Genomic DNA, 27,416 nt, shown 5'->3' on the forward strand with positions numbered 1-27,416 from the left:
GATGATTCAGGTGTGTCCCCATGAAAGTGGTGAATACTTTTCAAAGGCACTGTAAGTATTAACTTTTGAATTAATACTTTTTTAACATATTAAAAAATGTTCAGATGTTATTTGACAGACTTATAGATCTATTTTGACCTGCAGATTACTGGGTGGTAAGGGGAAAGATGTGAGGACATAAACATGTGAGGATTTGCTTTATACAGTGAGAACTGGATTAAAATTGAAGCCACAAACTGATTCAAAATAAATTAAAATACATCTTGAAGCTGCAAAACTCCATGAATGTTGAGAGCCAGAAAGAATTAAATAAAAAAAAAAAAAAAAAGAAAAGTCAGCTTGACAAGGACCCCAAAACATGTCCATGATTAGAAATATTTGTTGTGTCAGAGCTATGTTCAGCCTTTTTCAGGGTCACACAATTTCACTTCCACTGATTGTGGATAAGAAATTGTGGTCTTAAAATGCTCCAGTAGTTTAAAATTAGTAAATAAAATGAGCTGAAAAATAATTTCTAAGTCACGAAAGATAAATGTGCCCTAAAACACAATGGAAAAGACATTTTCAAAATCACCCATGTCACAAACATTAGATGTGGCATTCTGGTAAGTTTTTTTTATTTGTATTTTGAGAAACAGACATTTTTCGACACTGAGACATTCTATTTTTTATTAGTGGCCATTCATGGAGCTTAAATCCCTGGAACCACAACTTCCGAGGCAAAGCAAGGTATGTTTTTTGTTTGTTTGTTGCTGAGATGCTTATATTTAGAGTAAAAATATGTATTTCAGTTATTTAGTTTAGGAATATTTCCACCAATGCAGTCTCGTGGTGGAGGTTAAGAGAGGGATTGCCAAAATGAGAATGGTGGGATGAGGAGCAGGACTGGACACTGTTTGTGATGAAGACTGGAGGTCAGTGGGGAGGAGGAGGGTCGCCTCTGTTTGCCCTGATATGACAACTGACAGCAGCATAGAGGAGAATAGTACTAAATTTCACTGCAACAATATGGTTGGTTTAGGGAGATCTAAGCAAAATCTAGCAGGAACAACTTGGAATGCCTTCTGTGGTGAGCTGATAGACCAGGAGTGAGACTTCTGAATAAAACCAGAGCATAAAGAGAGTCTTCATGATTGAACTTCTGCTAACCATCATTTGACTGCAACATGCAACTCGTGAATTTACTTTTAAATGATTTATCAGATGTTTGAGTCTGTCCTCCCAAATAAAAGGATGTTTTAGCAAATGTCCCAAAACAGTGTACATGTAGAAACTACGACCAGTGCATAAGGTAAAAAGAAGGAAGTCAGGATACGTTAGAAAGCCAAGAAGTGAGGAGGTCAAGGCTGAGAGATCAAACGAGGAAACATCTGTCTTGAGCACAGGAGGCCGCTGTGTGTGTCACGTTTCCAACTAACAATTAATGTTGTCAACGCGGTTGTTAATGTAATCATGAAGAGGAAGTTCCCCTAACCTTATATGAACTACCAGCTTTACTCCCAACCTAACAAAATCTTAACCACAACTGTAATATACTACAAAAACTTTTTTTTGCAGCATCCTGCCAATAAGGGCTTCAGCAAAGAAAATGAAAAAAAAAAATTACTCAAAAAATAGTGGATTCCTTCACAGTCACTGCAACCAGAATAAAGTAGTTTGGGACCAGAGATATAAATCAACCCCAGTGACACACAGAAACACTACTCAACCTTATTTTAGCAAAATAATATCTAAGGTCAATTGTCAAATTGTTTCCTGTAGTTCATATCTCTACCATTAGATGACACCATTGTATTTATTTTCCACTCCTGGACCTCTGCACCATCACTATAGAGGATGTTTGTCTGTTTCCTGTTCTCTTCACTCTGATGTTTCACTCTGGTCTTAATAACAATTTACAGTATATGTCACATATATGACAATCTATTATTCCTGTTGTAATTTTGCAAGACATATCCAATTGTGCAATTCTCCTAAACATGACTTCAGTTTGTCTTTTCTCTGTCTTGACTGTCAGCAAGAGGAGAAAAAAACAGGATGTTTTCATGTAGCTCACAGCCAGTCTTGAAAAACCTCTTTTCAGACTGGACTTCAGTCTAATGCGCCCTCCGTGCATCTGTTTTTCCATCAAGGTGCCATGACAACGACCTTGAGGTCTATGAAAGCTGAATATTCTTTATTTTCCATTCATTATGATGATTGGCAGGTTTAGGAGCAGCCTGATTCAGAGCTGCAGCCTTCAAGTCAGCTTACGGTCCCATATTACTCGGGTTTCATGATTGTGTTTGAAACCAGGAACCAGTTCAGAATGTGTTTCTTAAATTGAATGGTCTTATATGTGATATCTGCTTGTCTTGACCCTTTTTGTATTGAAAGACAGATTTTTTATTATACTGAGCTTTATTATGTATTATTACTGTTTTTGCTGAACAGTTAATACGTCTTTGTGCCTCCGACCATGACTAGATGGGCCATTTTAAAATGTGTTTTTTGATCAGATTTATCCTTTTTTGGTTTTTTGTTTTTTTTGGAGAGAGGGACAGGGTGTTTCCTCTGAGCTGTTTGTTGCAGTGATATGGTGGTTGACAGGGAGTTTAACTGTAATTAGGCTGACAAATACAAATACTCCAAAGGTTGTCCAATCAATTGGTTTGGCCACTTGGTGAGCAGCCTTGTCTAATCAGTGATTAATTGAGGTAAATTAGCTCTCAATACACTTTGTGACAGCGACTAAAGAAGCTGCAGATTTTTTCTCCATCTCTTGGTATGTCTACCGAGAGACAAACTGCTTTGGGGTTTGACGGGAAAAACGAGACTGCAGAAAAAACATTTATCAGACTTGCAGCTCTCTGCATTTGGTTCTACATTGAATTATTCTAGGGAAGATAACATCCAGAAACAAAGAGGAATCCCTAAATGCTTGGATGAAAGATGGTTATGAACCTTCTCAGTTGCTTTTCTGTATCTGATTAGAAAACATCACAGGAGATTGTAATAATCCCATATACCTTTGAAGGCCTTCCGGACTAGACTGATGTTTTCTAACCACCAGCAGATGTTAGGAACACATCCTCAGTTGTGTACCTCAGCATCAGGCATTTCTGCCTTTTAATCATAATACACCCTCTGCTGAGGCAGGCCCTCCACAGGCTGACCAGACCTGGGTGTGTGTCCCTACCTCCTTGGGCCCAGCTGGGGTTTTTCCTCCTCACTCATAGCCACTCGCTGCAGCGTTCTGCAGTCCCTCATCTTTCCCTGACTGTCTGGTGTATGGCTTGACAGACCAAGCTCTCCATCTTTGTTGTTCTGCCCCAGCTGCCATATCAGCGTACCACAGCCTCTTGCTATTATTTGCCTCATGAAGAGCATCCTCCCATGGGATTGTCAGCTCTACAAAGAAGACAGATTGCAGAGTGTTGGACCACAGTACCAGGTCTGGTCTTAGTGTGGTAGTGACTTTTGCTGCTGTCAGGTCTCATCCTCTAGGGTTTTCCTCTACAGCATTTTTCAGCTTACTCCTCTGTTGTACCAGGCCTCTACCCTTGCTGTTCTACCTGTTGTTCGGCTGCATATGCGAACGAAGAGTGAGAGTGTGGCCGTACAAAACCTGTCGCTAGTGAATGATACGCAGTAGGACAGTGTTACACTGAAACACTGCCAGTAATGACGTGATACAAGGGGCATGAAGGTCCCTGTAGGGCAGGAGGGGTGGTGGATGGGTCCAACAAACCCGGGACTTTGATGTAGGAAGCCAGTGTTTGCTGTTGTTAAGAAGTATGAACAAAAACTCAAACACCTTACAAGAGTCAAATTTTTGAGACCCTATCTTCTAATGGAAAAAAACCTTTGAAATGTTGTTCACTGCTGTACTATCAAGAAACGATGATATGGGACTGAGTCAAAATGTACAGGAGTCATGTTTTTATCTATAACCTTTTATTTGCTGTTCTCCAGTGGATTTGCATGTTGGCATCAGTCGTGGCTGTGCAGAGATTTGTGACGCAGCTGGAGCCATGGATGGAGGGCAAGTGGTGGGGGGAGCAGTCAGTGCTCAGCCATTGCTGTCACAATGTGACAGAGAGTAAGAAGGGTGGGCTGATGTTCCCTCTGTACTACATGTAAACATGAGCCGAGCAGGTTGCCAGGCAACACGTACTCTCACAGATGCCATCCCAGGCTCGATATTAGACAGTTGAGTCAGGAGAAAATCTCAGCGGTGTGTCGTTTTTTTTTTTTTTTGTTTGTTTTTTTTCTGGTCGGTGTTTGGGTGGAAAAATGTCATCCAGTGCCAGTGGACGGAGTCGTGCTGGGCGTCAAACTCTCCAATTGTTGCTAAGGAAACTTGATTTTTTGTCATCAATGTCGTGACCTTTTTTTGAATAAATAAATGGCCACCTGTCAGCTATGAGGACTTCACGCCTCAGACTTTAATAATAGTCTTTTATTCCCACAGACATGAGTAGAAATATTTAAAGAAAGAATAACTCATATATGTAAGTCTGTCACGTATACTCTGAGACCGCTGCTCAGTTGAAAAGGTATCAAGCAATATATGAGTATTTGATGCACTCTCCTGTCAGAACTGTCAGAACAAACTTCTCTGACTAAAAAAGTATGATGTATACTTTGTTATTTTCTTGATTACAGAAAAATACTTGTGCAGTAAATATTGTTGTTGAAAGACCTTTTTTACTCTGCTCACAAACCAGTTTACCTTTAGTTGGAGAAGTAAAATTTAAACTTTGACTTGTTAGTATAAGCAGTCATATCCCGCAGAGAGATTAACAACCTCTTTAAAAATATTACTTGAGTTAAAGATGATGTGACAAGTCATTTGGTTCCAGTAACATTTTTTGTAATTTTCGATATTGCATTGCAGTTGTTTGGCCTAAGCTAGCTATTTGTCTTGAGTTTGCTAGCCAATTGCTAGAATTTTGTTTTGCATTGTATGTCTCTGGAAACTGCAGATATATTACGTTTGTATGTAGCCAGTCTGTTCTCATTCCAAACTTGTCAAATAGTGCCACTCTGTCAGTGCTTTTGGCGTACCAAACCTAACTAAAGTGAAACAGAAACCTATAGGACACTGAACGGGCTAAAAGCGGACTTCTGAACCTATGGATAGTAACAGCAGGCACCTAATTAAGGCCATTGAACGGGCTGATGATATTTGAAAAGGGTTTCAAAGAATATAATCATGCTATAAATAAGCCTGTTTTATATACTTTTTCAAGAATTACAAAATACATAGAATATATAACGACAATAACAACATGCTTGATGAATGGAGAGATTATTGAACCATGGTTTTGTAGTCAGTCTTCTGTACAAACACATCTCAAAATGTAAAATCTATAGTGAAGGAACAAAGTAAACAAGGAGGACATCACTCTGTGTTGCTGAAAAGCATGGAGGAGTTTGTCTTGTTATCTTTCCATGGATCTTTTATTGGAGAGCACATCTGCAGTAGTGGAAACAGTATTGAATGGCCTTTCTCGCTTTGTCTCTTTATATAACCTCGCAGGCTGAATCATCATCATCAAGGTGTTTGTTTCTATGGTGAAATGCATGTCTCAAAACTGAGATGCTCATCTTCAGTTGCGCATTCAATTTCTCAGTTTTCTCCAAGGCCAAGATTTATTTATCTCAAGGTGGCAATATGTGATATTTGATCATCTGTGAATCATCAGGCGCTGGTGTAATGATCAAGATGATTGACAGCTTCTTGCAGTGTCTGTGATGTATTTTATATATCAGGCAAATCTGTTCCTCCCTTTAAAGTCTGAGAACATAACTCAGTCTAAGTTGGGCCTCTGGTCTCTGTAAATCCAAATGAAAGTGTAATTGAACTCAACAGGATACAATAACTGTCTGATATGTGTTTTGTGAGCAGCTACCGTATGTTGGTGAGTTTTCAGCTTAGACCTCAAGGATTTATATTCATATTGGACACCTAATGCCAACATCCAGTGCATGTGCAAGAAGTAGTGTGGTGGCTTTGCAACAAAGCAAAAGGTGATGGTGAGGAGGACAGGCAAATGGACCAACACGTTCTCACTCCTAAATCATCACATGGTGCTGCTCTGTCAGGACCTTCTGCATCAACCTGTGACATTTTAGGAAGCCTTGTGTGTCAGCTATTTACACTTCAGTATGCCATTATGTTGATATCAATACATGCATGTGGTGGGATGATGTCATGGTGGGATAACGCAGCCCGTTACCGCAATATCAATGAATGCACATGTGGCGAGATGAAGTGGCACGGTCCCTATGTTTACAAAACAGCGTGGACTGTCACAATGGTTGGGATTAGTCACGGATGGTTAGGTTAAGGTGAAAGAGGCACACGTTAAGGTGTAGGAAAAAAAACACACAAACACACTCGGGACACAAGCTCCGAACTCCCGCACAAAAGTCAATTGTTTTTTTTGTTTGTTTGTTTTATCAAAGATAACTGTGCAAGATTTTTCAGTAAAAAATGTATAGACTCACACAGAAGTATTTCCTCTCAGTCATCATTTGTTTGTGGCTGTGTATTTTTCTTCAGAGGCTGTTCTCTGAGTGTATTTTCTTATTTTCTTCTAATTTTCTGTGTTTGAGACATTTATGGACATGTACCCTCACAGCCATGTGGTGCCAGACTGTAAGCAGCAGGCATCTGAGAAACACAGTGCCGAAAAAAATTAAATTCATATATTAATAGGAAGGCGAAACACCAAAACATGGTAAATCTGGGGTTGGCTTTTGCTGTCAAGTGTATTTACTAACAGTAATCGACTATCCTGCATAGTATACACCCCGAGCCTTTATAAAGAATGTTGCTAAATGTGATCTAATTTTGCAGTATCATCCAATACCAATGTTTTTGTCTGGCAGCAGGGTTGAAGTTTATTTTTGGTTTTCACCACCAAAATTCCTTTCTCAGCTATGTATGTTTCCATAATTAAGCAGCTCCAAGAATTTTTTTAAATACTTTTTTTATTAAACACATTATACATGGAGGGCCTGTGTCATGTGACGTGTCAACGTCAATTAAATGTTTTTGCTGCAGTGATTAACACAGACTGAACCAGACATTGAGGAATTCTAGGTGGCAAAAATAAGCTTTCATTAAGCTTTCATGCACAAAGTCCTCTTTTCCTTTGGGAGTGTCACAGTCCTGACTGTGATTCTCCCTAATTTCTTAAATTTTGCAGTTTCCCCTTTCATTTGTTTCTTTTCGTCTCTCTCTCTCTCTCTGTGTGTGTGTGTGTGTGTGTGTGTGTGTGTGTGTGTGTGTGTGTGTGTGTGTGCGTGACCTCAAAAGTACATTTTCAATTCTAGTTTTGTATTTTTAAAATGACTGCTAATAAAGGTTCCCTCTTGGATAGTAAAGAAATATAGTCCCCTATTATTCATGTTCGCATGTATGTGTGTGTGTGTGTGTGTGTGTGTGTGTGTGTGACTCTCCACTCCTGCTACCAATTTACTGCACACCTGCAACCCATCCACTAATCAAGTTCCTTCAGTATATATACCCTGGCTTTTAGATGCTTCAGTTTGCACATTGCCTTGCTAGCCTCCCCCAGCCAACAGCTCTATCCTCACTGCCTGCCCTGCTCTAATTCAACTGCTATCCAAATTAACGCAACTCTAACAGGGAGATACTCTCAGTTCCACCCAGCCGTTATCTTTACAAAATGAATTCACAGTTTAAGGGGCACCAGGGATCAAACCCAAATGGCCTTTTAAAATAAAAGCTGAAACCAGCAAAGTCTATGTCCTTGCCACAGTGGTCGTAGTTCCAACCTCAGCCCTTTCCTGCATGCCATCCCCTCACTCCCCACCCTTTCACACTACAACTGTCCTGTCAAAAAAAGGCAAAAAGGCCCAAAAAAACCAAAAACTTAAAAAAAATCCTTTTGCTTCTTTCATATTTTTATTGGGTGTGCAAATGCATAGAGTGTAGATGTTAAGAAGTGATATGCCTCCCGCGTACCCCCCAAAATTTACATCTATGCCTCTGAGTGGGGCTGTAGCTTACCCAGAATTATGAGAATTGAATGTTTTCCTGTGTCTGACTTTGTTAGCTCAGGGCTTGAATCCAAATACACACAAGGATGGCTGTAAATTAAATCAATTTCAATCAATCAATTTCCATATTTTGGAAAAAATGCTTTTTTCTCGTTCTTGCTTACGGCTGTATGAGAAGACAGATACTTCTCTCATGTCTGTAGGGTGAATTTTACACTACATTAAGCAGCTGGTCAGCTTAGATACTCAGATATTTCATAGATACAATAATAATTTGTAAATGCATATGTTAATTCGGGGCACATAAACACACAATATAGACAATAAAAGGAAATCCATATATGCAAAAAAAAAAACCTATGCTAGAGAAAATGTGTCATTCTTTACAAAAATGCATATTATACTTTTAACCAATTGCCAAACTCAACCCTTTCTCCTTTTCATTTTATGGAGAGAATGGGCTGTGGCATTATTATTGAGGCTCTTGGTTTGATAGAAGCAAGAGCTGGGACTGATTATGATCATTTAAAACCATTATTACCATTACTCTTGTGGCAGTAGGGGAAGAAGAAAGGCTGTGACATTTAAACAAATTGCTGCAGTTGTCACTCTATTGCTGAAACTGAGGGATCAAACATGGCTGTTGGAGTGTAATGATTGACGATATGCTTAAAAAGGTGAATCAACACTGATTCATTTACTGTAGGGGAAAAAAACTGCTGCTGCACCACTCTTTTCTTTATCTGTAGAAAAGTTTCACCTCGGGCCACATAATTAATGATGTGGAGCAGGTGCTTGACTCTTCACAGCTGATGCAACATCACTGATTAAAGGGCTCTCTGAAATGCATGTGGGGAAGTTTCAAACAACTTTACTCTTTAAAAAATGTCAAAGCAATAAGTCAGAGCAACATGAAAGACTTTTAAGATGAAAATGTCTGCATTGTGTTCGTGGGCCAGAAGGAAACATTGTCAGGTTTCATACTTTGACAAATTAGAACTCAATAATGTTAGATGCAAAACTTGATGTTATTGCTTGGTAGAAATACAAAAAAAATAAATGTCTAATTATCAGTACACCTACAAACAGCAGAGAGAGGTCCAGCCTTTTAATTGGGCAATTAATTTTTCCAAGAAACATTAACTGTATGGTACCTTTTTGTAAAATACTGTTGCAAGACTCCCCTTCTGTGAATCACTCATGAAGTTTAATAAAATACCAGATGGAATAAAAGGATTTCAACATTTTCTTTTGCTATGTAGCAGTTTGTTTTGGTGCCTGACATAAATGTTAAACTCTTGTAGAATTTCTAGGCTTAAAAACATCAGAGCTCAATTCCTCTTCTGGAAAATCTGTCTCCTCTGCTACAAAATGACAGGAGAAGATGAAGGGAAATAAGTGACTCATTTTAAGCACAGAAAGGTTCAGAGAAACGATTTGAAAACATTAAAACCTTTGCCGGTGATGGCGGCTTTGCCAAAGTGGCAGATTTCATTTCCTCATCACTCAGTGCTGCGCAACACATCAATGAAGCAGCAGAATTAGAACAAATTTAAGTGATAAGGGGAAATACCATAAAGAACAGTTATGGAATAGATGGTGAAGAGGGTATTTAAAAGTAGTCAAAAGACAGTGAGAATGCAGAAGAGATTCAAGGGAGAGAGAAATGAAAAGAAGAGTAGAAGGAGGGAAGACTAAGGGAGTCAGAGAGAAACTTAAATTTGCAATTTACATTAAAAGCTTTCCTGATTGGCAGATGCAGACTTTCAGAATCAATTTCAAGAGAAGAACAGAGATAATCTGATGAATAATTTATGTGAAAACTTCAGAGGTCAGGGGAGATGCCTGAAGAACATCTCTTTGTCCTGTCTGAATATAAATAAAATTAGCAGTGCTGTGTCATAGACAATCAAGAAAATAATAAAATAACCAACAAACTCAGAGACAAACAAAGAGTGATAATGTTGAATCTCAGTGACAACTCCATTTTGATCAATTAAAAAACAAAATTCGGACAGGGATTTTTAATTGGTGGTTGGCACCAGCTTCTAAACCCCAAAGAATTTCCATGCCTTTAATTTGTTTGTTTGCATTATTAGGAATAATGTAAAACCACTTTATTGACTATGGGGATCAACTAAGTGTTCTCTAATCCTGTCTTATGTGTAATGGACATGGAAAGAGTTTTGCAAACTGTTCACACTTGTACTCAGCTTTATTGAAACGTTTCTGACCTCAGATATTCATCAGCTGAATTTCATATAGAGTTTGTCTTAGGGCTGTAACTGTTCGTATATGTGCTGAACTGTCAGAGTTCTAGGCTCTCCGGTGCATTTAGAATACACATTATATAGACTGATACATGTTGTGTGGAGCCAAAGTTCATTTGCTCAAGTTCTACCTGGAACTTTTCATCATGCCTTTAGCAACATATGCACAGGTTAGCACAAACTAATTGGCGTGTGAATCAGTCACACTATGGTGAGCAAAAATGAAATAGCGGAGCTGGACGACCTGCCTGCATGTTCCAGGTCAGCTACAGAGCTCTGGTGGGATATACTGTTTGGCATCCAGGGGAGTTAATGTGTGCTTGACAATTTGATAATTCATGTAGATACTTGCACTGCTGTCTCTTTATTCATGGGTCCAAACTTTTTGACCGTATCCGAAACAGACTGGGGTTGGGCCACTGGACAATGTGATCGCTCCACTCCTAATAACAACACCATCATCCATCGTGATGTTTCACCATGGAAACTGTCAAATGCCAATCTCAACCAACCCTAAAACAGACTTGCCAAAAACTTGCCTTTGCATAAAATATATACATTAAACTTTTTTTAAGTAAGATCCATTCCAAAGGTGACCCAAGGACCGGGTGATTACTGCAGATCCAATTTAAAACAAGCAGACCTGAACAGACCCAAGTAGAGAGAGTGTTAACACAAGCAGTTTGTTTTCTTGCTGGAAGTCTCCTTCTCAAATTTCACAGTCAGTAGAAAGATATGAAACCATTACTGGGATTGTTCATCTAGTCATGTGCATCCTTGTGGGCTTGCAGGATATAAAAAAAAATAATTTTAATAATAATTAAAATGGGGACACACTCTACATTTGTACCACTAGTGTTCAAAAACATCACAGGGGTCTCTCAAAATGAGCAGCCACAATCAAAAAGGGAAGCAATACATGTTAGTTTTTCTGCACTTTAGAGTTCACACTCCTGTGTTACATAAACCACAATACAGGCCCAACCTGACTACAAAGTGTAACCAATATCATAAGGTAGACAAAAGGAAACAAACAAGAACTTGACAGGTACTTAGAGTGCACAAATCTGCCAAGACCAACTGCGCTTTCTCTAAATATTAAGTGAAAAATGATTTGTGTATCCACCCAGCGATTCAGATCCACTCAAAGTATAATGGATTCCTCCTTGGCCAATGCTGCACCCTTCAAAATATCATGAAAATCTGGCTGTTAGTTTTTCTGCCATTCTCTTTGTTGGAGGTAATATTAGTAAAAAGCAAAGTAAATATGGAACATCCAATAAAACAATGAAGAAAAAAGGTACATGCCAAAAATTATTTGGCACCATGATAGAGATGTTAATAGTAATTTAATACAGAAGACATGTAGTGAAGTTAATGGCTTTAATTTTGATTTCAAGATACTCCACATGGAGGGATCCAATATTTATTGTTACAGTATACTGCGGTAAGCATAAAAACACAATTAGCTGGTCCCATTTGGCTTTTTAAAGAAAAAAAAACCCTCCATAAATCATTGGAAGAAGCCCTGCCAGGAAAAAAAGCATTCATCACAAAGCATAAAAGAATGAAAAGAAATTTATACATGACATTTTTTTTCTCCACATAAGACGCAACTGAAGCCATCCTTTGACCATGAGAAAGGCTTGTAATCTCCATGCTGAGGTCAAACTACAACAGTTTGTAGTAAAGACATTGACGACAACGAAGCAGCATGTTACACAATGCAATCCAAGTACCCTTGGTTCTCTGGAGAGCTGGTTGTACTCTGCCTTTTTTTGGCTGTCAATGTGAAAACTGGCCCTCAGGCTCTAATGTCACAAACATGGTGGCTGAGTCCCTCCGATGGGTCACCACGTGTTCTTTTGTAAATGTTAATACTCACAGTCCTTGAGACGAGACAAGCTGTGAACAGAGTCGTCAGAAAATCAGAGCAGATAAAAGAGGAGAGGTCGTCGTGGGCAACAGACAGTTCCCGGGAGCCATAGCAACGGCAGACTGGTACAATAGGTTGCTCTGGCAAGGAGAGGGGAGAGGAGGGATGAACAGAACGAGAGGGTGACACGAGATGGGGAGGTGGAGATGAAAATGAAGGGATAAAAGGTGGAAAAATGTCTGTGCTTGTTGTTTGTCCTTTAAACTCGTTACCGATCCTTTTCTCTTCTCTGCTAAAGGAACCATGACGCAATTAGCTCCAATACAACATCAGGATGCTTCTGTAACTCAACAACACTGGTGTGAAACAGTATGTAATTTCCTCCTTAACACAAAGCTGAGAACCACAATCCCAGCAGTGTAAGTGGCACCCTTCGCTCACTGAGCTGCACGGGGGAGTTTAATTCCTGATGCCTTTGCAGCACCTAAACCCTCTTTTAACTCTTGAGGGAATTAAAACTCGACTACTAGTGCTGTAAACACGGAGCAGCAAAGGAGGCATACAGACAGGGAGTCTGTTTTAATAGAGCTCCTGCCTGAAGGCTCTTCAGAGATGGACCAACTTATTGGTTTGGTAGACTCTTCCAGTCAGCATTCATGTCTAGACAGCGGTGCTTCGACCCAGCAGGGGGAAAGCTGTAGGCAGGCCACAGCTGGGCTCCAGTCCCCTCAGTCTATGAACTCCCTGAAGCCCTTGTAATCCTCCTTGAAACCCCCGTATGCCCCCTTGAAGTCCTTGCAATTCTCCTCTAAGTCCTTGTATGCTTCCCTGGAATCCTTGTATGCCTCCTTGGAATCCTTGTATTCCACCTTGGAGCCCAAGTCCATCATGCTGAGTCCTGGGCTCTCGGCGGGGCATGGTAGCCATCGCGGCAGCAGCCTGCATTGAGCGTGGCCCTGGCGGTGTGAGGTTGTTGTGGTTCAGGTCCATGTTGGACAGAAGATGACCCAGGGAGTCCCAGCGCTGTGATGAAGGCAGGCGTATCAGGGAGGAGTAACCGCGGTTGGGGAATACGGCTGCCACGGGAGGTTTGCTGGTCTCAGACGTGAACACTGGAACAGGATCCTGGTGTTCCCTGAGCGGAGGAGGAGGCTGTGGAGGTGGTGCTCCTCGGAGCGTGGCAGGCTTTAGATAGGTGCCCCCTCGTGGGTCAGCCAAGACCTCACTGTAAGGTGGGGGAGGATCCTCCATTAGGACTGCCTCCTCATAACAGGGCGGCTTCCCAAATAAGTCTGTGTCTGAAAAAAAAGAGACTGGGATTAATCAAAACATATGCCAACATTTTGGCAAGTCAGCCTCACTGCCAATTTGTCCCAGAGGCCAACTGCAGTACTGCAACACAGACAACCACTATAAATGTAAAACTGTTCTCAAGAAATATCAAACACATACAAGGTCAATTGTTATCCTTTTTGGCATGATGTCTGTAAACATCATATTAATAATTTTCAAATATATTAAATAATATTTAATAACTGTCAAACTTCCCCAGAGTCTAGAGCTATTTTTAGGTTTGTGGCATCATTTGAATAGCGTCTACTGGACAAGAGATGCTGATGAGTCACCTCGGTCTCACTCTCAACTCGTCAAATACCAGTGCTTTGTCAGCTTACTCAGCATCAGATACCAACTTACTGAGGCACCCTTTGGCAGTGGTCTGCCCAGTGGCAGCATTTTTTTGGACACTCAATCAACTGCTGTAGTATTAAGAGTGAGAAAGTCTGCACTGAGGTAAGAGAGACTTGGGACTTGCACCTGTGAGACCACTGTTTGTGTTCTGTGTGAAACCAAAAGTCAATTGAGTTATTTTGATAACAGTGTGTTAGTATGTGTAGCATACTACGCTGGTGATATATATCACATGATGTTACATTACGTTGGTAACAATCGTACTTGTTTCAAGGCAAACCATGTTAATATTCTAAACCCAACCACAAAGGTCTTTTTTGCCTAAAAAGCTAAAAACAATGAGGAGATTGCAAGCATTTAACAATTGGAAACTGTCCTGTGAAAATGGAAGTTTATTTTGAAAAGACACAATGCATGAAACAAGTGTACTGTATAAGAGGGAAGCAGACCAGGATAAGAGAAGATAATATTGAAAAATGAGCTGGGAACACAACTTTGGAATCCATTTGCGTTTAGATATCGGTTTAATCATATACATATATGATACAGCCTGAAGTGTGTGTGTGTGTGTGTGTGTGTGTGTGTGTGTGGGTGTGTGTGGGTGTGTGTGTGTGAGACACTTCATCTCCAGGTCACAACCCAAAAGATTTTCATAAACAGCATCCTACTGTGATACATGTGACAGTGTGTTCAGCTGTGGGAACAAAATTCATCACAGAACATTTGGTCTGGACTCTCTGTTTCTCTCTCACACACATTTTTATTTGTCTTTATCACTTGCTCTAATTTCAGGCACACTTGTTTTCCATCTTTCTGCCTCTCGCTGAAGACTGAATCCTTTCTAATGCAGAACTTGCACTCCTACACTTTGTACAACAACATAAAAACACATAAAGTACACTTGATTGTAGACTCTTTGTTTATTCGGGTCAGACCTTTAAATGCGAGAGGTGAAAGTTCTGCAATGAAACCCTTGGTGTGAATGCTTTATAGTGTTCCTGTGTGCTGCATCTATCATACAGTGACACTGCTTCAAGTGTCCATTACATATATGTTATATAGTTTTTGCAAACAAATGAGAATCAAATGAATTTAATTGATGTAAAAATTAGTTATCCAACACAATACATATCATTGATGACGTATAACGATGATTCATAAGTGTTGTAATTGCCATTTACTTCTACAGTGAATGAGTTAATGATTTTTAAGAAAGTATGGTGTGTGTGTTTAGGCCTGGTTGGTTGTGGTTTGACATTATCAGGGAAATTACTCACTACTGAGATTCATTTTATTAGACTTTTAGTAGTCAAGTCACGAAAGATATCCCGTGGACACACATTCTAAAAGCGGTGTTTGAAATTGTAGCTCAAAAGAATGACACATCCAAAATCCTGGTGCTTTATCGACCAATTTAAAGACTATCTTTGATTTTTGGCTGCTGGAAGGAATGAATCATGTTTTAACTTTCCATGTGTACAACAATGAACCAAAACACATTGACTGCTGTTTTCAAAACAGGTTTAGATTTTGGCGTGTCACCCACTTGCACCATAGATAAAAAAAATAAAAAAAAAGACAAAGTAAATAAACTTGTCGCCTATATGTCTAACATGTCATTCCACATTGTCAGATATTGCAGCTTTGCAGTGGACTTCAGCCTCCACATATAAGACTGTAGGTATCCTTCTGCATCTGCTGTTGATGTCCCAGCAAAAGCACATGGTGGGATTACGCTGGTTGTGGTTATGTTTAGACAACAAAAGCACATGGCAACCAATGCCAGGACATCAATAAAAGCAAATGCCTGGTGGTTTATCATACAGTCGTCACAGGTGACTTTTGGTGTTGCGATCTCACACCGAAATCACTGCAAATGTGGCAGTATTTGATGACTTCGGAATTAGAGCAGGCTGACATTTCATGGGTGGACAGCATGTTAGTGATACTGAAGAGAGGACCAAAGCAGCATGGACACAAGTATTATTTGCAGGTACATTTTTATGCTGATGAATGTGCTGTAGCTGAGCAGCTAATTATCTAATTAGCTATCCAGCCTGCAAACTGACGTCAGCAGTGAACTCTTCCCCAGTGAAGGTTTGTTTGGTGGCTCATTTACAAGCTAAGATGCAGGACAAGACGTGTGCTCACGTTTTTAAGTTAGATGAGAAGGAGAGTTAGTAGGAATTCGGGTTGTGGTTCAGAGTGTTTCTTGTGTAGTAAACTGCAGTCCTCCGCATGAAACCTAAAATATAAATTTCTTTCTCAAAGGAGAACACAGGAGTACTGATTTACAGAGTAGATGCTGTTAGAGACGGCATTAAGTTTCCTTTAAAGCACATTTTGTGTTGCACATTAATTGCATATAAATGTAATATCGAAGAGACAGTGTTGTTTTCTCCTTTCTATCTGTGAAACACCAATTAGTGAGACTATGAAAAACTCCTGAGGTTCTCTGGAAATGCTTTCATTTTGGTGAAATGGCTTATTTTTGTTTTTTTTTTTCTCCTGTTGATTTCCCTCCTGCACAATATGCTCTCTTTTATATTTCAAAAAGGGAAAGAAACAGATTCATCAGAATGTTTTATCAGATGTTATCTGTGCTGTGCAGTACAATATGAGCACAGCACTGTTAAGGAGATTTTCTGCAGTATTTTGTATATAAGCATTCACAGATTGTTCTCAACTAATTGGATCATTCACACATGTTGCTAATTACACTGAAGCCTGGCCAGCAGTACTCTAGGCAGCAACTCCGTTTGGATTTGCAATTAATTCAAGAACTCAGCAGTGAAACTTTCAGACCTATGCAGAATTTTGGACACAAGTTCAGCGTATTCAACAGAAACACCTGCACAGGTTTTCCAGCTGTCACAGTGCTTTTAGAAAATGCTGTGACATAAATCAAAACAGACTCCCTGTATTCTGCGAGCATTTCAGCTGCTACAGCTGACATAAGTAAATTGATGTTTTATTTTATTCTATCAGATACAATTTCCCACCATGTGGTTGAAGTGACAGAAAACAGCACTAAATTATTAAACTAGATGTAGTTTTGTTGTGGAATTGTGGCATAGCAATGTGTTTGTTACCTGACATAAATTAGTTTGACATTTTCTTCTGGATAAAGAAAAAACAACTGAATGTCATCTCTGCTACTGAGAGATAGAAGCACAAAGCTGAGATTTTTAAGGAAAAAGCATCTACCTTAAAAAACACAAGCTCTCTCCTGCAACATTTCTAAAATACTTCTGACTTGACAGAGAGCCTGTGGGCATATTGTAAGATGGTAGAATTTATATGTCAATGTATTGTTAGTATTAAGGAAAATATTTTGGGACTTTGGGCTACAAACATCACTCTTAAAGGTTTTTGGGTGTTTTTTTTTTTTTTTTTTTGGAACAACTGAAGGCAGTTTTTGTTTCCAGGCTGATGAATCTACCCAGATCCTGATCGATATCTGTTGAAATGTTGCACAAGCTCTCCTCCTGTTTTCACTGGACCTGAAATATTAACAGCAACTCAGTCTTGTCAGTTTCTTGCCAAGGCTCTTTTGGAAAAAGAAAAAGTCTGCATCCTAAAATTCAACATTTTTTAGACAATGCAGGAATTATACACTTAATTTTTTATAACTGACTAAGGCCATGTACACACAGAGACGGAACTGATCTATTTGTTTTTCATTTAAAAAAAGTTTTCCGTAAACATGGAATCGTCTCAAGAAATGTGTGTCCACACAAAACCACTGAAAATGCTGTAGTATATATGCCAGGCCTGTAAGTGGCGCTGTAACGCTGCCACAGAAATACACCAAAAACAGAGAATAAGACATGGAGCATGCGCATAAAACTTGTGCGATGTAAACAAACACACTAAGAAGAAGATGGCGGAGAATACCAATCGAGCTAGAAAGGAGACATTTGTGTGGAGCAGAAGATTTTGCTGTAAAATCCACATCACGCTCAGTAGCTTCTGCAGCACGAATGCAACGCTGTAATCCGCCATTGTTGTTGTTGTTGTTGGCGAGGTTAGCGCATGCGGGTTGAGAGAGTGATGGTTCTAAACATGGAAACGCAAGGGTGGCGTCTTCAGATTTGTTCACTCTGGGACCCAGTTTAAAAAATTTGTGTATTCGGGCACCCAAAATGCCTGTTCCGTGTGGATGAAATGCCCATACGATAAAAAAACTTTTGTGGATACACCTAAACTTGTCTCCATATGGACTTGGCCTAACATCTGTACTCCTGATGTCGTAGTAGAAACAGTTACTAAAGCAATATTTTCCAATTTTGTAAGTGTCCAAGGTCACCTGAATTCTCACTGCCCTGCATTATCATAAAATACTACTGTATGATGAACTGGTCATAGGCCACATGATTTTTTCTCATCGTCTACCTGCAGTTTTGATGTTTGACTTCAGTGTGTGTAGTTACTGTTGCTGCTTTGATATGCTAGTGTTCAAGTTGGCTGTCTCTTGTAGTGAAAAAATATTGTCATCACAGTTTTGTAAATCAACAGCTGTTTGTTGAACTGTTGCCATGGCACTAGATGTATTTATAGATGCAAATATGAGAGTATGTGTGTGTTCTTGTGTATGTGTGAGTACCTGGCACTAAATCCATCACTTCCATCAAGCCTCACAGATACCCATGGGATCAGACTCTCATTGTTTTCTCAGCTCTGTCCTAACTCCCCCGTCCATCGCTCTCTGTTGTGAACAGTATTACCAGCTGCCAGGACAGCTTTAAATAAACAGAAACACACGAGACTGATGTTTCCACCAGAGAGGATCAAAGGGGGTTTCGTTTGAGGCAGCAGCCAGCTCTGTGAAGATGGAGTATATGTGACTGTGTGAAGTGGTATATGGTGATCTGTGACAGCTACTGTATAAATACTACTGTGGTAATCTTATTAGTTGTGGTGAGTTACAGGATTACACAGAAAAATGATTAAAGGGAAACAGTACGTGTTGTTGGATGTCCGCTAGATACAAATATCATTTTCTTCAGGAAACGCAGTCAAGACTTGTGAGAGGAATTTGATCGAGACCTCTGTGGTTCACGAGTATGGTTGCATCCCAAGTCTATTTTCAAAAAATATTCTTGCTCCACCATTGAAACGTAAGTCGCTCTGGTGTACCATTTTAAAGGCTGTCCCAAAGGCAAATCTGTGTTCCCTAGGATAGGAAAGGAATGACCCACCCTATCCTCACTCTGATTTGCCAACACATGCTCATCCCAAATCTTCACATACTGCAGCTTTGTTGAGGACTTCAGCGTCTAAGTATTACATTTTAGGTATCCCTCTCTGTCTGCGCATTATGCTCCGGGATGCCGCTACCATGGTGTCAACAAATGCACATGGTGGAATTATGCTGCACATGGTTATGTTTAGACAACAAAACCACATGGCAACCAACATCCAGACGTCAACAAGCGCACATGCTGGTTAGGTTAACCAACGCTGCTTTGTTTTACCAGTTGATTTCCGTTTTTCTTTGGCCTCAGATGTCATTATGCAGGCAGCAGTGTGACGCCCACTTCCTGTCTACTAACTCTTGACATTAGGCAAAACGGGGCATTTAATGTGTTTCTGAAAACAATGCTGGCAAGAAATAGGTAGTGCAGTGATGTAACCTTGATTTCTATTTGATCAGCACTGCCTAGTTTTACTGTTTGATATGATTTCAGTTCAAGTTTGATTGAGAGAGAGGGGCGGGTGTGTCTCTTGATCAGCTGCATGCTCTTTGAGGTGGGCAATTGTGGGCAATACGAAAATGCAGAAGTACAGTCTGTAGTTCAAGCAAAAGCCCCATGAGCCAACACAACTCCTTAAAATGACACAAATTGCGTGTTAAAAACTGCACACAAAACCATTTTAATACAATGTGTAAAGGGGGTCCTCGATGTACCTTCTCATCTCACAATCTCAGTCCTCTGCTTTCTCACTTCATCACCTCATGTCTTCTGTTTTACATCTCCTCTGAAATATCTTCACGGCATCTTGCCTTTTACATCTTATTTCATGTTTATGTCATTAATTCTCCTTTTATCTCTTCATTTAATCTCATCTCATGCACATCTCAACTTCCCTGTATTCACACCGTGAGCTGCAAGACAGTAAAACACATAAATCATTACATGGATCATTTCCCTTTCAGCAGATCCACCAAGACATCTATGTTTATTAAGTTTAATTTTCTATTAATGACACTGCTGTAGCAATTACCAGATAAACGACCCAATATAACATTTTAATATTCAAAGACAAAAAAAAATAAAGTAGTGCAGGAATGAACATGACTTTCAAGATAGAGACTCTCCTGTACAGTCGGCTGCAGAGGAGGAACCATCACTCAACACTGGTCTGAACTGAGCTGCTCCCAGTGTGAACATCCTGTGTGGGTCAGGATTTCTGTACAAAAGCCTGTCAGAGCAAAACATGCTGGTTGTGTGGGATGACAGCTAAGTGACACATGAAATGATCCCAGTTACTTAACCATTTCTCAGATTAATGAGAACTCTTTCGGTGGTCGAGTCTTTGCCCACCGAGCTCCAGTTTTCTGGAATAATCCCCCACTGCACATCCAGCAGGCGAACTCTGTTCATACTTTCAAAACCCAGGCTAGAAACATATCTTTTCTCTGTTCTCTGTGATCACTACTAATTTTACTGGCTGCAAACCCAAATCACTTACTTCATTGACAAGTAGCCTTGCTACTCCAATACTGTCAAGGTATATAAGGTAACTATATGATCCTTAAAATTTATACCAGGAGAGTCAACCTTCTTTGGCTTAATGTGCCACTGAGCAGCTTTCACGGGAATGAACAGGGCCTCACCTCCAATGCTGTATCCAGTTCTCTTTATAAATCCATGGGTTTGAGTGATCAGATTTCATTCTGTCTCTTACACATCTTTCGCACGTTCATACATGGCTTTTTTGTTACAGCAAAGCTGCATGAGGAAGTGTAAATGGAGTAGATCATACTCTCATGGATGGTGACGGGATTCTGCTTCTCTGCTCCCACCATCTCCACGTCCCTCTCTCCCAGCTTTATATACTACTGGAGTGGCTCCTGGCTTCTCTCTCCGTCCTCTGTTCTGCTCAGCTTGTCAGCACCTGCTTCTCTTTTAGCTCCGCTGCTGCTTGGATACTAAACCTCTTCATCAGTCTGCTTTGTGACTGAGACTCCAGCAAGCCTTTGTTTTTATCCGTTACTGTCTGTCTGTGCTCATTAACCATCTTTGACAGCAGCTAATGCTCTTTTACTGACTCCAGCTTTCCTTCTGCCCTCCAATAATCCCTCTTTCCCTTTCCCTCATCCCTCGTCTTTTAGCACTCTGCAGATTTATAAAGGTTTATGCTGTTCCCTCTCCATCATTGCTTTCAGATTCTTCTCTTTTTGATTTGTTTATCCTCTGTCAATCATTTTAGGATTCATTCTTTCTCTCTTTTTTTAATTTTAGATATATCAGCAAAATTACAATTTCATTTTTTGTAAAGTTGATGAAACACTGTTTCAAAGAGCAGATCCGCAGTACATGTTAATGCTCTAATGTCACTTGGAGCCTGTAGGATTTCCATTGGTTCCTTTACCTCCAAATTTGAAATGCCAGTGCTTTCACTTAATGCTAATGCTGCTCGGTGCTGACAGTCATTTTCACTGCAGTTGCACTTTTTTTCCATTTCAGACGTCTTCACGATTCAAGCGTTTTCTAGCTTTCTAGGTTTAAACTTGAATTCCTGAAAAGGAGAACTGCCTCGTGTTTACGTCTGCCAGGAGGGTGAAGCAGAATGTTCCCAAAGCTCATGAATGAATTTCCATAAAAAATAGCTGAACACACACTCACACGAACTTTGGGCTGAGAAATGATTGGCAAGTTTGGGGTGGCAAAAAGGACAGAAGGCTCAAGGCTGCAAAGTTGTGTAATGGTTGACTGAGAAAAAAAATTCTCTGATTTTGAAGAGTTGAGGTGCCTTTGAGCAAGACACTTAACTGCCAACTGCACAGTGGAGCAGCTCAGCCACCTGCCGTGTCAGTCTATGTTGCAGGTAGCATTTGCCAGCTGTGACTGCTCCAACAAGGAGCGGATTAAAAAGGGCTTCCAGGTTTCAGATGTCTGAATCATTACACATTGTGTTGATTGATTCAGAGTTTTCGTGTTGCTCTTATGAACGGCTGTTTCACCAGCTGGATCAACAACTGAAACCACCAATAACTGCCTTTGCAAATAGCAGTCCAAAGTTAGGAACGTCATCTATCTGTACTGAAGCCAGGATCCTGAGGCTGCTGTAAATTTGACTCAGATCAAAGGAACACTGTGTATGAAAATTATTTCTTTGTAAGAGATCATTTTATGCTCTCCATTGTGAGTTTTTTAGACTGATCTTTAGCCAGGTTAGCAGCCTGCCACCATGACTGGCATTGTTGGTCCAGATTGAAATATGTTGATAAGTACTGGGTAGATTGCCATAACATTTTGAACAGACATTTATGCTCCTGAGACAGGGAATCCTACTGACTGCAATGAAACATGTGACAGATTGCTGAGATGAGTTTTGATGGTGTAGCATTAACATGTCTGCAAATGTGTGTTCAGTTGTAGCAACAGTACTTCAACTAAAAGTTCGACATAAGCTGCAGCCATTTGGTTGTTCTCGAAGATACCTCGATGTCGCTCTTCATCACTAACCTAGTTTTATGTTGTAGTGTTGCCAGTGCAACAGCGCATGAGCCAAAAAGGCACAAAGGATCTGCAAGATTACATACATCGTATCAAACCTGCCCCAAAACAGATAAATGGTTTTGATTAGCCTAACCAGGGTTTGGTCAGGTGGATATCTGTTTAAAAGGGACAAGGACCAGACATATCTGCTTGAGTAAATGAAACATGAGCTTGCCGATTCGTCCGGTTCCTGGGCTATTGGTGGAGCACATAACAGCACTGAAATAGTAAACTAGTTACAGAACATAATGTGTGGCGCAACACAAGGAACAGTAAAATAATTACTTCTAGTCTGGCTAACACTGCTTCTTTGTCCACTGAAAATAACCAGGACAAAGATAACAAATTGATTTTTCTAACTCAGACTGCAAAAGCCTCAATTTAGCTTTGGCTGAACTCTTAAAGACAATTTCACACAGAACAAGGGCTGTAAATTTTGTCACATTTTTTTGTAAAGTAGCTAATTATGTTTGAAAGGGGTTGCTTCACAGAACTATGATAACGATGATTGATAACTTAACTTTATAGGGAGCTGCTATATGGGAAAAAAACCTTCAAGATGGACACCTGTTGAAGGAAAAAGCCTCTCTCTGTCCCTTCTCTCACCCAGCTGTGCTCCTGCTTACTCTACACTTTGTCTCTTTTTTCTCGTCTTTTTGTTTCTTTCTCAGTTTAGCCCGGCCTTTTTGTCGCTCACTCCGTCACCACTCGGCCTCCACAGTCACCACCCACGCCTTAGCGGCAGCTGTCACCATGACGCCCCGCGGGGGAACGTTGCCCGGCAGGCGGGGAGGTGGAAGCTGGGAAGCAGAGTCTAAAAAAAAATCTGACACAGTGAATAATGAAATCCTCCTCCTGTCCTCTGCTTCTCTGTTTGAATTTGAATTGCTGATATGGACATTGCAAATGTATTATTTCTCCGTCTTTGTTGTAGTTTTTGTCCAAAACTTCAGTTCATGAGTCCTTTGAATCGAACACGCATTCAGCTTTTAAATGAAGAAAAAGTAAGATGTGACAGGTTTGAAATTTGTCAGTTATTTTACACTCAGCAGTAGAGAAAAGATTGATGTTCTATTCAAGAAGAGTACTGTTGAGACAAATGGATGCAGTAGTTGATATTTTGACAGCTGGAGTTTAATCACAGCTTCAGAGAGATGAAGGAAATCAAACACTGCTGTGTAGTGAAAACAGATTGTTTTATACACTGTTATCTTGAAATAAATGGCAGCTGGAATAAGTGGTGGGCAGCCATGATCAATTTGACAATTTTGTGTTGGTCACATGTTGAGCTGAGGGTCGTAATGTTAGATTAAATCACAAGTTTGTAGGTCTTGTGCCCCTTGTCGTTTTTTGAATGGTGATAGCTCCATTGAAAAATGAATAAACACAGTGCATAGACACTGACAACAAGTGTTTAACTCTACCTAAACAAAGTAATTTGAATCAGCGGTGAATAAAACCTACAATCGTTAATTTTCACCTGCTCCTGATTAAGTCCCATTTCACTAGTGCTGGCAAAAAATAAATAAATTCTACTGAGACTTTTTCCCAGTTCAGCATGTACTGGGTCTGCACTCGAACAGTATGTACTGCTTTCAGGAAATAGCTGCAGCCTCACACTCTGAGTACAGTCTTGCCTTCTCCCACCTATTCGGCATTTATATGATACCAAATTGCCAGAAATTGAAATAGAAGCATTACAGCCTTATAAAGTGTAATTAACTTGCTGTGTGACGAAGTGTAATTTATTTATAAGCATTGCAGGTGCTCACCATAGATGTATAAAGAGAACTGGATACAGCGTTGGAGGCTGGGCCCTGTTAATTCCTATGATAGTCGCACAGTGTTGTATGAAGCCAAAAAAGATCAGCTGCCACGTGTAAAATTACCCAGATGGGGATAAAAAGATTTTAATTTTGCAGGTCTTCTAGACTCTCCACATATTATTGGAACAAATGGAACGATGATTTCATTAGAATGATTTTATGCCTGTTTTTTTATGACAAGGATTTTTTCAAATTATTATATTGACTTATTATGGTATATATGATTGTTTGTCTTTGTGATCTATGGATGCATTATTTCTTCTTGGGCCACAGGGTATCACATGAAGGTGTAATTCCACTATAAGGCCACTATAAAATTTTGCTTCAAATTCTGGCACACCTCCTGGGGGCCAGGTGTAGACTGATTAACATGCTTGCGTTGTGAAAACTGAAAGGTGCTTAGCAAAAAGATGTGATATAAAGGTCTAGTACAGTATTGAGGTAACAGTCACACTTGAACTTTAAGTCATTATTGTCACTTTTGCACCTCCTCAAGCCATCCAACAAGTTCTCACCCCAAATTGTCACGTTACTGCTTTGCAGTGGACTTCTGCATCTACATATGATGTCTTAAGTCACCTTCTGCATCTGCTCTTCACATTCCGGTATGTCGCCACCATGATGTCAACATGGTGGGATGACACAGCACGTGGGTGTGTTTAGACAATACAAGCGCATGGCAACCAGTGCCGTAAAGTCAACAAATGCACATGCTGGCATGGATGGTTAGGTTTAGGAGAAGGAGGCAACATGGTAAGGCGTGGAAAAAAACCCAACACATTCAGAAAGGAAGTGAACACCAGACTCCCACGTTAAAGTCTGGGGTTTGCTGGACCCATCTACCGCCCTTGCTGCCCGCCCTATAGGTGCCCTCGCACTCCTTTATATTATGTCATTACTGGCAACGTTCATCCTAAAGCCATTCTGTGGAGAATCATGGACAATCGGGCTGACGCGCCAGGTGTTGTCTGGCCATCTGGCGTCATATACTAACAATTCAACCGGTTCTGTCCAGCTGCATTCTCAACTGATGCCATCTAGAGGGATATTATGTGGACACAAAATGTGCCTTTTATCGTCTGGATTGTACGCTGAAAGCACTGTCAAAGCGGCTATATTTGACGAGTTCAGAATAAGAACAGGCTGGTCCCCCAAGTCCCTCTACACATTTACCTGCCCCATCCCTTCATTATAATAAAATAATGATTCAAAACTTTTGAAGGAACCATTCAAGCAACAGCATAACTCACATTAGGATTAAAATTTACATTGAAAATGTATGCATAGAACAAATAATAACAATCTCTTTACGTTACCTGGCATGCTGATCCAGTTTGCTTGTGGCATGGGATGAGGAACCTGCAGAGGAACAGGCGGTGACAGCGTCTGAGCAGGGCAGAACTGCGGTGGCTCTCTGGGCAGCTGTAATGGTGGTGGAGGAGGTAGAGGAGGAGGAGGAGCAGGCGGGTATCCCGCGGGGTGACAGCTGAGTGGCTCCATCTCTACGGTTCGCAGACATTGCTCCCTCAGCCTCTCCTCATTGCGGCGCTTCAGCCTGCGCTGAAGGAAGCTGCAGAAACAGCAGAGCATGACGATAAGGGCCCAGACCAACCAGAAGCCGGCGAAACAGGCCAGGAAGGTATAAGTGCCCTGTGACATCACCATGGCAGTGATGGGACGGGCTTAGAGTTTCCCCCCTGAGGCAGGAACAGGTTATTTCGAAGGATGGGACGTTCACAAGGTCCTGCTGTGAAACTTGGCAAGGTGCGTCCTGACTCTCAAGGGTCAATGAGCCAAAATCTGGCACATTCAGTGATGAAAAATATTGCAGATTAAAATGTTGACATATCCTGTGGGCTGTAATTCAAGGTGGGAACAAAAAAAATAAGAGTAGGTGCTAACAAGGTGAGTCAAAGAGAGCTTGTTTCTCTGGTGATGACTGTTCAGCCACTTGACTTGAATACTAATGCATTAAAGTCAGTTAGCATTATAACATCCCTAATAATCACTAAAGAATCTGATTCCAAAACTCTGATATCTAAAAATTCATACCTGTGCTTGGTGACAGGTTTGTTTCGAGATGGCTCAAAATTTAAACAGACATTAAAATGGCTTCTGATTTCTTGTTGGTATTATCAAGAAAATTATACCCAAGATCCTGCAAATATCCAGAAGAAGTATAAAATGATGATAATTTCAGTTCACATTGGGTAGATAGTTGTTGAGAAAATCCGATGAAATCCATTCTGGAACATGACTGTCACATGTCTGAACATTAAACGCTGGCCAATTACAGTCTTGGTTGTGTTTATGAAAAGCTGGCTGTCAATAAAAAGCAGCATCCTCCATAAAATGTTTAAGACGTCAGCATTCTTAATAACAAATAAAGTGCATGAAAAAACTGAATGCCAAAAGTTAATGATGAGGTCAACTGGCTTGGAAACAGCAGTGTTGGCTTATTAGTCTTGCCACAACTGATTCTGTCCACTTAAAGATATATTAATGTAAATCAAAGGATGTTACACTCTTGACAGTAGGCACTGGGCATAAAAAAATATGATTTCTGTCCACATTATGTGTCAGGAAAAGAAGACTTACTGCACCACCAGACGATTCACTGAAAAAACCCTCTAAGGAAATCTGTGCCTTTTTGAAATATTGAAGGTGCATCCATTTCAACTTTTTAAAAAAACAGTATCTCGTATTTCAAAGTAAAAGAATGTTCCAAAATAGGTAAAGTGGATCAGGAAAGTTGAGTTAATGTGAAGAAAATCTAAAAAAATAACTTTATGTCTGTTTGTAAATCTTCCGTTTCAATCCAGATGTCCTAGAAATCTGCTCTTCTGCAGCACTCCCCATTTACATGGAAATGTATCTGAATCCTGCTGTGATCACACACGTTCACACACTGTCATTATTCCACATTATTCCACAAGATTACAGATGAACTCTGTGCCTTTACAGGTGTTTCAACAGCTGTGAAAATCCATTTTAATTTGCCAAAAGGCTC

General features: G+C 40.2%; 1 protein-coding gene and 1 long non-coding RNA gene across 3 annotated transcripts; one reads left to right on the forward strand and one right to left on the reverse strand.

Moving 5' to 3' along the window:
* Positions 1-23,426, forward strand: LOC121952589. Its single transcript, XR_006106456.1, has 3 exons — positions 1-51; positions 676-729; positions 23,252-23,426. It is a non-coding gene; the product is annotated as an uncharacterized LOC121952589 (long non-coding RNA).
* On the reverse strand, positions 11,656-27,416 carry LOC121952588 (proline-rich protein 7). Of its 2 annotated transcripts, XM_042499358.1 has the most exons (3): positions 26,069-27,416; positions 25,723-25,976; positions 11,656-13,460 (listed from the first exon to the last, which is right to left on the reverse strand). In XM_042499358.1, exons 2-3 carry the CDS (start codon positions 25,904-25,906, stop codon positions 12,823-12,825), a joined length of 822 nt encoding a protein of 273 aa, XP_042355292.1. In that variant the 5' UTR covers positions 25,907-25,976; positions 26,069-27,416; the 3' UTR covers positions 11,656-12,822. The 2 variants fall into 2 exon arrangements, with proteins under 2 accessions (XP_042355292.1, XP_042355290.1); XM_042499356.1 differs by having other exon boundaries at positions 25,723-27,416.

This window comes from Plectropomus leopardus, chromosome 13 (assembly GCF_008729295.1).
Source record: "Plectropomus leopardus isolate mb chromosome 13, YSFRI_Pleo_2.0, whole genome shotgun sequence".
NCBI classification, from domain to species: domain Eukaryota; kingdom Metazoa; phylum Chordata; class Actinopteri; order Perciformes; family Serranidae; genus Plectropomus; species Plectropomus leopardus.

What these genes read in the sequence shown, in the direction of transcription:
- LOC121952588 (XM_042499356.1), bottom strand. Translation starts at nt 26,071, where the DNA reads ATGGTGATGTCACAGGGCACTTATACCTTCCTGGCCTGTTTCGCCGGC. An exon ending in AAACTGGATCAGCATGCCAG is followed by an intron (nt 13,461 to 25,722) that starts GTAACGTAAAGA and finishes CTTTTTTTTCAG; the next exon opens with ACACAGACTTATTTGGGAAG.